We start from the raw sequence: 13,255 nt of genomic DNA, 5'->3' as shown, positions 1-13,255 counted from the left end.
CGTGGCCCAGACATCCTTGGTACTCCGATCTGAGGAGCCTCTCCATCGACGCTCCGTACCTTCTTCCTCAGCGTCAGGACCTATTGTCTCAAGGGCCCTGCCATTACCCGGATCTGGGTTGACTGTCTTTGACGGCATGGCTCTTGAGACAGCCGTCTTAAGGTCTCGGGGCTTGTCTGGTTCGGTTATTAGTACCATGCTCAGAGCACGCAAGCCTACTTCCGCACGGATTTACCACATGGTGTGGCGCACTTACTTTCAGTGGTGTGAGTCCAGAAACTATGATCCTCAGGTGTTCCGAGTTTCTAGGATCTTGGAATTTCTTCAATCAGGTTTGGACCTAGGCTTACGCCTTGCCTCCCTGAAGGTGCATGTGTCCGCGCTGTCCGTGTGGTTCCAACGAAGGATCGCTAAACTGCCAGATGTTCACACTTTTTTCCAAGGTGTTCTCCGAATACAGCCTCCCTTCGTGCCTCCTGTGGCTCCTTGGGACTTGGCGGTGGTTCTTCGGATCCTGCACTGTCCTCCTTTTGAGCCTCTTGAGTCGGTGGAACTCAAGTGGTTAACGTTTAAGACTGTTTTTCTCCTGGCAATTGCTTCTGCCAGGAGGGTGTCAATTGGGGGCGCTTTCCTGTCCCCCTTTTCTGATTTTTCACCAGGACAGAGTGGTGCTTCACACTCATCCTGAGTTTTTGCCTAAAGTGGTTTCGAAGTTCCACATTAATCAGGAACATGTTGTGCCAGCTTTTCAGTCACCTGATCTTTCAGCTGGTGAGGCTTCCTTGGATGTAGTCCGTGCTCTCAGAATTTATGTGGACTGGACTGCTTCCGTTAGGAAGTCTGATTCATTGTTTGTCCTCTTTGATTTTCACAGGAGGGGTTGGCCTGCCAACAAACAGAACAAAGCAAACAGGCTAAAGTTTATTTGTGAGGCTTATGCACAGAGGAGGGTTTACCTGTGCCAGCCTCTGTTAAGGCGCATTCCAGTCATTCTTTGGGTCCCTCTTGGGCTGCTAGACGTGGCACCTCTGCTGTTCAGCTATGTAAGGCGGCCACCTGGTCTTCCTTTCAGACGTTTTTGAGGTTTTATGCGTTTGACACCTTTTGCCTCTCAGGATGCATCCTTCGGGTGCCGGGTTCTCCTTTCTGCGTAGGAGCGTCCCACCCCTTAGTTGAACTGCTTTGGGACATACCCAAGGTCAACCCTGTGGACTCCCTTTGGACCCTGAAGTAGAAAACACGAGATATGGTAAGAACGTAGCTATTGTTATCTCTGTTTCTACGAAGTCCATAGGGTCAACGGCGCCCGCCCTGACGCATCTGGCTTCATATGGGCTGTGTGGCTGGTCACCGGTTTTCCGTCTCACATTTCTGTGAGTATGGTTTCTTGTGTGTTCCAGTCTTCCTTCTCTCTGTTTAGTCTCCTCCTCCGGCCTTGGCTGCTTACCAACTGAGGTGCCTGTAGTTCGGGGGCGGGGTATAGAGGAGGATGGACCCAAGTGCATCCTGGGACCAGCAAAAGCTTTAACTGCGTGGTACCCGTGGATCCAGATCCAGCTATACCCCAAGGTTAACCCTGTGGACCCTATGGACTTCATAGAAATAGAGATAAAGGTAAGTTCTTACCATATCTCTTGTTATATAAAATGTGCATGTGTGTGGACAAGTGGGAAAAGGGTCCAGGTCATGGTATAGGGCAGTTGGTTAGAAAATCTTTATAGTACATTTTTGTTACATATTTCACCTCTATTATCAACACATCAAATGTCTGGTGCACATAACCCCCTCCCCTGCTTTTTTTCCTGATGCTTTAGATCTCCCTCTCCCCCCCTTATATACATTTCCACTCATATCACGAATTTACTAACCTCATTTATATATTGCACTATTGCCCAGTTATTACAGGAACTATACACTTGTGTCACTGTGATTCTCCTCTCAATTCACCCCTTCTAATTTAAGGGGTACTTTTATACTAATGCTATTTATAAGACTTCATATACACTACTCTTATCCTTTTACTGGTAAGAGTCACGCTGCTCGCTCTGACCATTTTTTATTCTTTATACACTGGGTTATTTTAGAACTGTCCATACATCACCACCCACAGTGGCTACACCAGTTACAAAGTGCTAATCTTTCAATTGGGACCCATTCTCTCTGTTCACATGTGATGCATACTGTAAGCATTATGTATGAATTTAAACGCCCTCTTCACTATGCGTCCCCTCGGCAACGTCTCCACCTCTGCACTATACTAATGCAGTCTTTATAACTACAAGAGCCTTTCCCAATCTTGACTGTAATCGATATACAGCTGACAGCAGATGCACAATATACCTACAGTATTTCAACTTGCTTACCTAGACTGGTAAGCTCTCATTTGCCGTTTACTGCAGATTGCGCATGGCAGTCGGCAAAAGTTAACTGATTCAAGTCCTATCTTTTTTCCTTCATGCTTTTAAAGAATATATATGATTTGTATTTGTCTGATAATTTGTACCTGAGCTTATTTTCTAGACTTTCTTTTTAGTTCATATATTCTAACGTGTTGGACTGCTATTTTTAGTAGGGATGTGTAGGCTCGGATAGGTTTGAGTTTGCACGCCGAGTTTGGATTTTTCCCTCCAAAAAAACGGAACTCCGACATCTTGCATGGACAAACCTCATCATCCCTGGACAAAGTCCAGGAATGATGATTTGCCTCTTTCTGAGTTCCGTTTTTTTGGAGGGAAAAATCCGAACTCTGCGTGCAAACTCGAACCTATACGAGCCTGCACGTCCCTAATTTTTAGTGTTTGTTCATAACACTTGTACATCCAGCATATATTTGTTACATGTTTCACCTCCGTCTTAAACCACCACATGGACACCGATCCAACTCTTGCATGCCTATTATAATATATAGACAAAAGGAGCGCTTGTATGTTTGTATATAAGAATAATTAACAATGCAATACCTGTGGGATTAAGATGATGGTGAAAACAATGTTTATAGCTCTTTTATGATATGACGTCTGTGTAAAAGTTTGGGTTCCAAATGACATGCCCTGCAGTAGCGGTATACTGGTAGTCAGTGCAGATGTACAGAATCTCTAACTCTCTCCCTATAGCTGCCTACCTTGGCGGTTCCCGCTTGCGTCCAGCTGGCTCCCTGTACGCTTCCTTCGTCCGTATGAACGGCACAATGCTGTAATGGTGCAGTATGATGACGTTACTAAAAGTCTGGTGTGCGCTATGTCTACGCATTTCAGGCATTTGGCCCTTTATCAAGAATAGCACTCATCTCTTCTGCTCTCCACTTTATTCAGAAGGTTTAATTGATTCAATTAAAACACTAATTAGTGAATCAGGTAAGAACCTTTTAATAACTTAAAAGTAGTAATCAGGTATTGCGTTAACATTAATAGTTATTTCTTATTACTTTTTTTTTTATGTGGATGATGTGAAAAACAGTATTAGATGTTGCACTTAATGTTAACTTTATGTGTAGCATGTTAATGGATTCATTAACAGGTGTTTTTAGAGGAAAGCATTGATTTCCACATTTAAACCTTCTGGTTGCAAACTTTGCATTAGAAATATCCATTTTGTTACTTTTTTCTTAGTTCCTGGGATTTATCTCCTCCTCTCCAGTTAGTGTAGTATATCGGTTGATTTGTTTTTAGTGTAGGTATTTTGCGCCTGAAATGCTCTCAATGATGATTTAAACTCTGTGCTGATTTACCAAATTTTCTTTTCATTACTGACCATATGTTGTTTTTCCATATGGACTCTTAGAAGAATTATCAATCAAAACAGAGGAAATTTCAAATTCTTTCACTTTTTCACACTCTCTGTGATATAAACAAATGTTTTTTTTGTATATGTTACCCACAAAAAGTAGTGTCCTCCAAAACACTGGAATAGCCCCCGGTATCCAAAAGTAGTTCTTCATTTTTTTTTTTTTTTTTTTAGTGTGACAGAACAAACATCTGCAAGTAACAATGCCAGCTATTACAAGGTGCATTGAAGCATTTACTCATTACCATACTGAGGAATTTGATGCAACAATTTTTTTTCAGGAATTCATATTTGAGTATCTGTTTCGGGTCAATTCAGACATGCCATTGTACATTTTGCATATTTTATATTTGCGTTATTTTCACTGATTGTGAGTTACCGCCTTGAAAAGCAGAAGGTTGTTATAGCTCCTGTCCCGGCTCCTTTATTCAGAATCAGGGATTGCATGGCAAGGACACAATGACAAGGGTACAAAAGTCACCTTTATTACACATTCTAAACAAATGTGAGCCCTAGATAATCAATATTCACCTCAGTGACTTATGAATTATGAGCCCATACTGCTTCACTGCTAAAAAAACCTCTGAGTGGGATGATGCAGGGAGATTTCCCACTGGTCCCCTGTAGGCTTCTCAGGATCCCAGCCGATTGACCTGTGACTTGCTAATCTTGGCCACGTTGTCTGATATGTTTTCTAACAGTGTGGTAGGACTTGCCTAAAGGTCAAAACATTCAGTATACATTTTGACCACGTATCTATCCCTGGGATTTCTTCGCTGAGGGCATACTGGAAGGTAGCGGTGCCTAAGAGCCTGTTATAATCCGAAGCCTCCTAGAGCAGCTCCGACCATTGTGCTTTTGTGAGTTCAAAACAACCCAGAGTCACCTGTGCAGTCCCTTTTTATCCCTTAGTCCAGTGCAGGGATTGGGTGGATTTTGAATCCCAGGATGTTCTGTACTGTGCAGTCTGGCAAAGGGCCTGGGCCACCTGCTGGGCACCGTCAAGTTTTCTTGTGATTTCCTGTAGGCCATTTTGTGTTTCAAGGCCTGGGTGTTCCAGTGGTGGTAGGGGCTAGGAGGGGAAACTAGCATAAACTGGTCACTGGGCAACAGTTGAGAATTAAAGGGAAGTTTGCATATTCTCTCGGATTATTGCATATTTGTGCTGGACTTTGCATGGCGATCCCAGGTGAAAAATGGGATCATCACAAATTCTATTACATATCTGAATCTATGACGTAAATGTATATTTGGATAAATATCTGAACAAAAAGTAAAGTAAAAGCAGCAGTAATTTGAACAAATTTGTTTTTCTTTACATTTTTGTATATTTTGGTCATATTCTTTGCTTATTTTTACAGTTTTGGCTTCATATAACATGCAATAATTTGTACATAACTTCTGCCAATTACGTTAAAAAGTAGAGGTCTGCATATGTCATACAGTTTGTACTTAGTACAGCTACAATTGAAGGCCTTATACATAGATAAGCCATAACATTAAAATCACTGACAGCTGATGTAAATAATATTGATCATCTCGTTACAGTAGCAACTGTGAAGGGGTGGGATATATAAGGCAGCAAATGAACACTCCGTTCTTAAAGTTGATGTGTTGGAAGCAGGAAAAATGGGCAAGCGTAAGGATCTGAGCAACTTTGACAATGGCCAATTTGTGGTGACTGGGTCAGAGCATCTCTAAAACAGCAGGTCTTGTGGGATGTTCCCAGTGTGCAGTGGTTAGTACCTAGCAAAAATGGTCTAAGGAAGGACAACCAGCGACAGGTTTATGGGCGCTCATGGATGCGCGTGGGAAGTGAAGGCTAACAGTCTGGTCCTATCCCGCAGAAGATCTACTGTAGCACAAATTGCTGAAATAGTTAATGCTGGCTATGATAGTAAGGTGTCAGAACACAGTGCATCCCATCTTGCTGTGTATGGGGCTGCATAGCTGCAGACTGGTCAGAGTGCCCTTGATTTCCCATGTTCATCACTGAAAGCACCTACAATGGACACCGCATCAGAACTAGACCATGGACCAATGGTTGAAGGGTGGCCTGGTCTGATCACGTTTCTTTTACATTATGTGGATGGTCGGGTCTGTGTGTCGTTTACCTGGGGAAGAGAAGACACCAGCATGTATTACAGGGGTCTTCAACCTTTGGCCCTCCAGCTGCTGTGGAACTACAGATCCCAGGATGCCCTGCCACAGTTTTAGCATGCTCTTCTATCAAAATGGTGTCAGGGCATCCTGGGATGTGTAGTTCCACAGCAGCTGGAGGGCCAAAGGTTTAAGACCCCTGATGTACTATGTGAGAAATGCAATCCGGAGAACGTGGTGTGGTGCTCTGGGTAATGTTCTGTTGGGAAACCTTTTGTCCTGACATTCATGTGGATGTTACTTTGACACGTACCACCTTCCTAAACATTGTTGGAGACCATGTACACCCCTTCATGGCAATTTGAAGTCATTGATGGTAGTGTCTGCTTTCAGCAGGATATTGCACCCTGCCATAATGCAATAATTGTTCAATAGATTAAAGTGTTGACAGACTCAAAATTTCCCAGATTTCAATCCGATAGAGCACGTGTAGAATGTGCTGGGAAAACCAGTCCGAGCCATGGTGTGGCCCAACCTTTCAGGAGTTAAAGGATCTGCTGCTAATGTCTTGGTGCCAGATACTACAGGACACCTTCAGAGGTGTTGTGGAGTCAATACCTCAACGGGTCAGAGCTGTTTTGGTGGCATGAGGGGGACCTACACAATCTTAGATGGTTTCAATGTAATGGCTGATCAATGTATATGGCCTGTATAACTTTTTGGAAGCTAATTATCCCGTTTAGAGACTTTCATATGGCATGTAGATTTTTCTCCACATTTTTTAAGAGAATAAAAAAATTATTTTGTTGAGACCACAACAGATTGTTCTTGTTTTAAAATAAGGTTTTGTAATTGTGACAGGAGAAGCATGTTTTTAATGTGATATGGGGTACGCTTATGCCGAACTTACTATAGCTCTGAGATGGTTGATATTTGTACGCAGCTCCATGTGACAAAATTGGGGCGATTTTGTTGTGCCATCGTTGTCGTCTATGCACTGCTGCAACGTCACAGGGCATTGCCCACAATTGAATCAACCTCAGTGTTCAAAGGGAGCTATAGTACCAACACCAGAATATACTGTTTGGAGTTTCCACGTATATTTTACAGTTCAGGGTTATTCCATGTTGGGATTGAAGAATTGAGATTTATTATTATTTTTGCTGCAAATTGTAAATGTTACCATAGGAATGTAGTTTTATTGTATTAGCAAGGGAATGGTTCTCTAAAGAGGTTTAATAAGAGAACCAGCTACTGGTTACCTATAGGGTTGTCATAGCCTGTGAGCGGAACACACCTCCACATCCTTTGCTGGATATATAACATTAATAAGACCCTACCTTCAAAAAACACTAAAAAGTTGGATTGTACAAGTATGTTTTCACACTGAATTTTGAACTTTAATATTCGAATGCAAGAATAACATGTTGGCACTTCAGACTTTTTTTTTTTTTTTTAACAATTCACTTTTTTCTTAATGTTCAGTGACCGTAATAGATCAGCAAATTTAACCCCTCAGAAATAAAAGGTATTTAATAATAGTTGATTTCATAATACCCTGGGTGCCTTGCCATTACAACTTTTTTTCTTCTTTGATTTTGTATTACATCACAAGTAGCACATCCTATTTACTGAAAATAAGATTGTATGTAAGGATTATACAATCAAAGTTCAGTCTACTATAGTGGTGGAATTGAGCTCCTTTTCATTATGACAGCACAACAATCATACTATTTTTAAACTAGGGGACAATGATGGAGCTCCCCTCATTCTCGGACTACATGACTTTTCTGTAGTGGAGAGCAGAGGTTCCCTAACACTATTCTCAAGGCACCCCAACAGTTCAGGTTTTAGAGAGATCCATGGTTGAGCACCGGTGGTTTAATCAAATTGACTGAGGTACTGATTCACCTGTAGTCAAGCATGGATATCCTTAAAACCTGGACTGTTAGAGTGCCTTGAGGACCGCATTTGGGAACCTCTAGAGTAGGGGCTACTGTCTGAGCACTAGACCAGGCCTGGCCAACCTTTGGCTCTCCAGCTGTTATGAAACTACAAGTACCAGCATGCCTTGCCAGAGTTTTAACATTCCCTAATAGCAAAACTGTGGCAAGGCATGCTGGGACTTGTAGTTTCACAACAGCTGGAGAGCCACAGGTTGGCAAGGCCTGCACTAGACCATAGTTTCTGTGGGGGTAACTAGTTTGGAAGTAGGGATGGTTGAGCCACAGTGTATGAGGACACATCTGTACAAACATGGAATGTATGCTGAAAAATATTGTAGTCTTGGTGTATGTCCGTTGTTCCCTCATAGGCAGACTAGGTTTCTTAATGATGTACCTTCATGTTCTTTATTTTATTAGGAATTTAGAAGCTGTTAACTTTTTTTGTTGTATATACAGGGAGGTATGCATTAAGCGTCGCATTTTGTATGTGATGCATCCCGCCAGTGCTCGCATGCATACCAGCATTTAGAAACTCCTTATGCATGAATATTTTAGCAAAGGACAGCTCCCCATGTAAGAGCTGTCCTTTGCTGTGGGGGAGACTTTTTGAGTTGGAGTTCCTCTGTGTATGCATGAGCTGCGGGTGTCCCTGGGAAGGAACCTATTGGATTCAATGAAAACTTCAAAAGGATGTCCAGAGGCTTCTATTAGGCAATGCAATTTATAGATGGCGTTGCCTATCTGGTCCACGTTCAGGAAAGCTTCGGTTTCTGGTGATTGGTGCATATGGGAAATGCGGTAAAATTTCTGAAAACTGCATTTCGGAGGTTTGTCCGCATTTTTAGCATAGTGCATCACGCCCTCTATCATTAAAGCACCTCACAAATTGCACTGCTGTCAGATGATTTATCCTACTATGTTGCTGTGATATCACTGTGCATGATGGCCATCCCCGATTATCATATAGAGATATGTATACTGTATATGTATGTAATACTCTTTCAAAATTAATGTTTTTTGATCAGCCCCTCATATAACTGTTGCCTACAATTTCTTACATCTGTATTCATATTGAAATGTACTTGTACACTAACAGTTTGAACTGGGAGAAATTTTCATAAAATAATTAGTCTACTTTCACCAAGATGAGGCTGAATACAGTGTATACTTGGTTATTAATAAACAATTAAGGGCCTGATTCAGACCCACTCGCGAGCGGCTGTCCGCTCGCAAGTGGGTCGATGTTGTGCACTGAGCATGCACACGACGGAGGGAGCTCCGTCGTGCGCATGCGCCAGACGCGACGAGCGAAGGAAAGTCCTTCGCTCGTTGTGTCCGATCAAAGGGGGCGTGCTGTCAATGTTGATTGACAGCACGCCCCCTTTGGTGGGCGTGCCGGGGGCGTGCCTCCCTGACGGGGGCGTTCCCACGGGAACGCCTCCCGTCAGAAGCCGGCCCACTGACATCACTAGTGATGTCAGTGGGAGTGATTTTGGCTCTGATAGAGCCAAAATCACTCCGGAGCTTGCGGTCGAAAACCTCAACCGCAGGCTCCGGCTCGCAAATTCGATGGTCGCGATGGTCTCGACCATCGCAGCCATCACAAAGCACGCTCGTATAGCCTGTGGGTGGTGACCCACAGCTATACGAGCGTCCAGGAGGACGCTCCATGAAAATGGAGCCCGGCCCTCATTCAGAGCGTGCGCTCTGCTCAGAGCGTACGGCTCTGAATGAGGGCCTAAGTTTGTGTTTTAGCACTGTAATACAAAATAATTTCCAATAGTGGCTTGCCTGTGCACTTCTTGCCATCAGTCTGTTATGCATGTTTATCTTCAATTTGCAAAGTGGTGCTGTGCCTGCAGCATTCATCAACATATTTACATTTTTTTTTCTTTTTTTTAAGCTTTTGCTCCATCCTTGGTTTCTCCTTACCAGTATGCAATGACAGGTACGTACATTATTGTTTTATAATAATTTTTTTTGCAAGGGGCCACATATTATCCGCAGCGATGGGTTTGAAATGAGAAAAAATAAAGTAATCCGTGCCAAATGGGTGATCACCTACACACAACAATCCGTGTATGAACACACAGCTCTGGTATAATGCTACCAATATTAAGTTATCGGGGGGGGGAATTGAATTCCCCCCCCCACAGTCCATATGAATTAGTCCTAATCAATGATCTATTACCATGTTAATCTGGTAGGGTTGTGACCGTATCCTTTTCTTGTAAGAATGCATACAAGAGGTCTTTAGTGGTCTGGTCCTTCTTTAGAAATACCAAGTGCCTCAAACGAAAGACAAGGAGTAACTCCTCATAGTGCAGTATTGCTTTAATATCTTAAACACATATATCCTATAGACAGCATTTGAAGAAAAAAAAATTAAATGATGTCCACCATTGGCTGGTGTACAGGTGTACCAGATATATAAGGAATAGAGCCTTTAATTCTTTGATGGTAGTGGAAGCTTTCTTCCTGGGATTGTCACTAATGATCTTCTAACTGCTAAAGCCTAAAGCTGCCCACACACACAGCGATATTTTACCCGATCTGGCCGATTGCAACGCATTGGAACGACAGATTGTGTAAAATATGCCGAAATCGTGAGTCCCCACTCACGATCACGATGCGATGCGCGTCCCCGCAGTTCGCACATCGCCTCTTTAGATCTGCCGTGCTGTAGGGCAGATCTGACAATCTCAAGTTGGGATGCACTCGAGTAGTTAGGAGGCAAGATAGATCGTGCGTCACATTAGCAGCTTTTTCATACCAAATCGTGTCCAGGACTGCTGGGGAGCTCCCGGAGAGAGTTCAAAGGGAAATCGTGTACATCGGCTGATCGGGAACACATCGGTATGTGTGTGGGCACCTTAAGGTTTACTTCTCACCCTACACTACGTCAGCCTGCGTAACATTCTTAACTCCCCAACCATTCAAGGTGCCCAAGGATCTATTCTTGGCCCTCTAAACCTTCTACATTGGTGATCTCATTAGCTGCTTTGATCTCCAATATCAGCTGAACACTGATGACACCAAAAATGTATACCACCTCCTTCCTGCTGTTTTTCGCACATCTCATTCTGACTGTGGTAGCAGTTCATGAAACTCAAAATGTCTAATTTATTTCCCACCTCACCTCCAAAGTACCTTTCACCTCCCCTTGCGGTTTCCATGAAGTGGAGGGAGTGAAAGCCAGATTAAAGTGGTTCAAGTAGGGATTGAGACAAAAGGAAAGAACTGAGCCTGTTATGAACAACAAGCTGAAGATGCTTGGAAGGGAATAAGGGGTATAGGGCAGTAACTGGTGAGAAGCAAAGTCAAGGTAGGATTTTTGGAGTATGGGGGCGGTGGGCATGTTTAAAGGAGGAGGGGAAGATACCAGAGAATAGTGATTCGTTGAGCAGGTGGGCATGATGGGAGCAGTTTCCAGGAGAGAGAAGGGTGTGGACCTCATCTGCAGAAACCATCCGGAAGGAGGATATGCTTAGCAATAGGGGCAGGGTGGCAGTAGGGTTGAAAATCCATCCCAAGGGTTAGGTTAGACGAGGCACAGGGTAAGTAGTTAGGAGGTGTTGCTGAGAGGGAACTGATGAGAGATGTTATGATGTATGTACTTGATTTTGAAGGTGGTGTTGGTGGCAGTAAGACAAGTAGGGAAAAATGAGTCTCTTATGAAAGAATGCTGCTAAAGCATTCTAAAGCAGTTAACTATTATAATTGTTAAAAGATAGTTGAGATAGAAAATGCAATGTCATCCTTAATTCTATTTTTCTAGCAGGGGGAATTTCCCTTAGAAAGTTAACAAAGCAATTCTGGCAGTTCAGTACAGCTAGCTGAAGCAATTAATGCTAGTAGAATAAAATTAAAAGAATTGGTTTTGCTCATATATGTATGTGAAACTTATTCTGCTTTGGGTGCAAGTCTGATCTGCTAGAGTTTCTGATTTTCAGAAGGAGTACAATAAATTATTTTGCTTAAAATTTGGGCACTGACCCAGAATCTTAAGAGCTCTCTTAGCTCTAAATTAGTAAAATTAAGGCCAATGGAGGATAAAGTGCCTTCCTTCCTAGATTTCAATCCTTTGAACCTTACGGAACGGGAAGAGGTTGATTTTCAAGAGATCAGATCTGCTTCTTGTGGAGGAGAGGACAGGCTTGGTCAGTGAGACTGACCACAAAACTACAAATAGACAGTATGATGGGCAGTTTGACCACCCACAGTCTGCTGTGGTGGTGGCCTATCTTCCTTTCACCAAAGACACATGGGTGAAAGGAATTGTTGTTCAGGGCTACATTTTAAGAATTTATATATATTTTTTTTTTCTTAACCACAGGTCTCCCTGGCAAATGCAATTCAAACTTTGAATTATTCAGGAGTAGTTATCCCTGTACCACAACACGAGAGAAGATTTTGTTTTTATTCAGGCATTTTTCTGGTCCAAGAGTCAGTCCATAATGAGTTCCTACTGTCCAGAGACATCAAGATAGCATATTTACATGTTCCAATTTGAAAAGGACATCCAAACCTCCTCAAGTTTGTAGACCAGGATCGGCACCATGGTTTCATACTCTTCGTTTTGCACCTGACAGCTCCTACAGCCTTTACTAAGATTTAGGCTACAATAGTGGCACTTTTGAGACTCAGTAGGCATAACTGTTCTGTATCTAGACAACCTTTTAAGATGAAATATTTTCTCCTTCACAAGGTTCACACCCAGATTACTGTTCAAACTTTAGAGTGACGCAGATGGCTCAACGAATACCTTTAGCCCAGTCTGACTTCTGCTTAATGGATAATTTTCTTATGATTTCCTTTTGATACAATGCAAAAATTTTGTATTTTACAGAAGTGCAAGATTCTGGCTTTACAAATATTTAGCAGGTTTTTGACTTACAGATTTCTGTCTGTCTAGACATGAGGGTCCTCAGAAAGATGGTGTCAACTTTTGAGGTAGGCCAGTTTGCACAGTCAAGAATGACTGTCCATGCTGTACTTCCAGATGTGAAGCCACAGCTGACTTGTAGAAAACTTCAGGGGCTATCCTTAGCCCCCCTCTAAACAGGTGCATCTGACTCCGAGCCGGGCACCAAACGAAACTGAGATGCCTTGGCTCGGGGCCGGGGTATAGGAGGGGGACCCTATTGCATCCTGGGAGGCTGAAAATTTAACTCTATGGTGCCCGATGCGTATCAGTGAGAGGGGTCACATACTTGGCATCATGTCTGAGAGTTATTTTCCTCTCCAGCTTCTGTGTGCTACGTGTAAGGTACCTATAGCGGAGGGGGAGGGTAGTGCGGAGGGGCTATGTCGGCAGCGTTTTTTTATTAACGCGGCCAATTACTGTCACGGCTCCGGTTCAGGAACCGCCCTGGGCTTGTTTCGCTAAAGCGCTTACAACCCTAGTGGGCCAGATAGCTCCGCAA

The 13,255-nt window shown here is 43.0% G+C and overlaps 1 protein-coding gene across 4 annotated transcripts in view; it reads left to right on the top strand.

Moving 5' to 3' along the window:
- The window catches only part of LOC148534477 (ubiquitin carboxyl-terminal hydrolase 22-A), a 143,966-nt gene that overhangs the window by 42,693 nt on the left and 88,018 nt on the right, over nucleotides 1–13,255 (top strand). For all 4 annotated transcript variants that reach the window (XM_088466690.1, XM_088466688.1, XM_088466689.1 and 1 more), the window contains exon 5: nucleotides 9,733–9,777. In XM_088466690.1, coding sequence (XP_088322816.1) covers nucleotides 9,733–9,777 — 45 coding nt within the window. The remainder of the gene's footprint in view (nucleotides 1–9,732; nucleotides 9,778–13,255) is intronic.

This window comes from Taudactylus pleione, unplaced genomic scaffold (assembly GCF_031769625.1).
Source record: "Taudactylus pleione unplaced genomic scaffold, aTauple2 ptg000066l, whole genome shotgun sequence".
Lineage (NCBI taxonomy): Eukaryota > Metazoa > Chordata > Amphibia > Anura > Myobatrachidae > Taudactylus > Taudactylus pleione.
The sequence above is the reverse complement of the archived record's forward strand: the minus strand, read 5'-3'. Positions and strand labels throughout refer to the sequence as shown.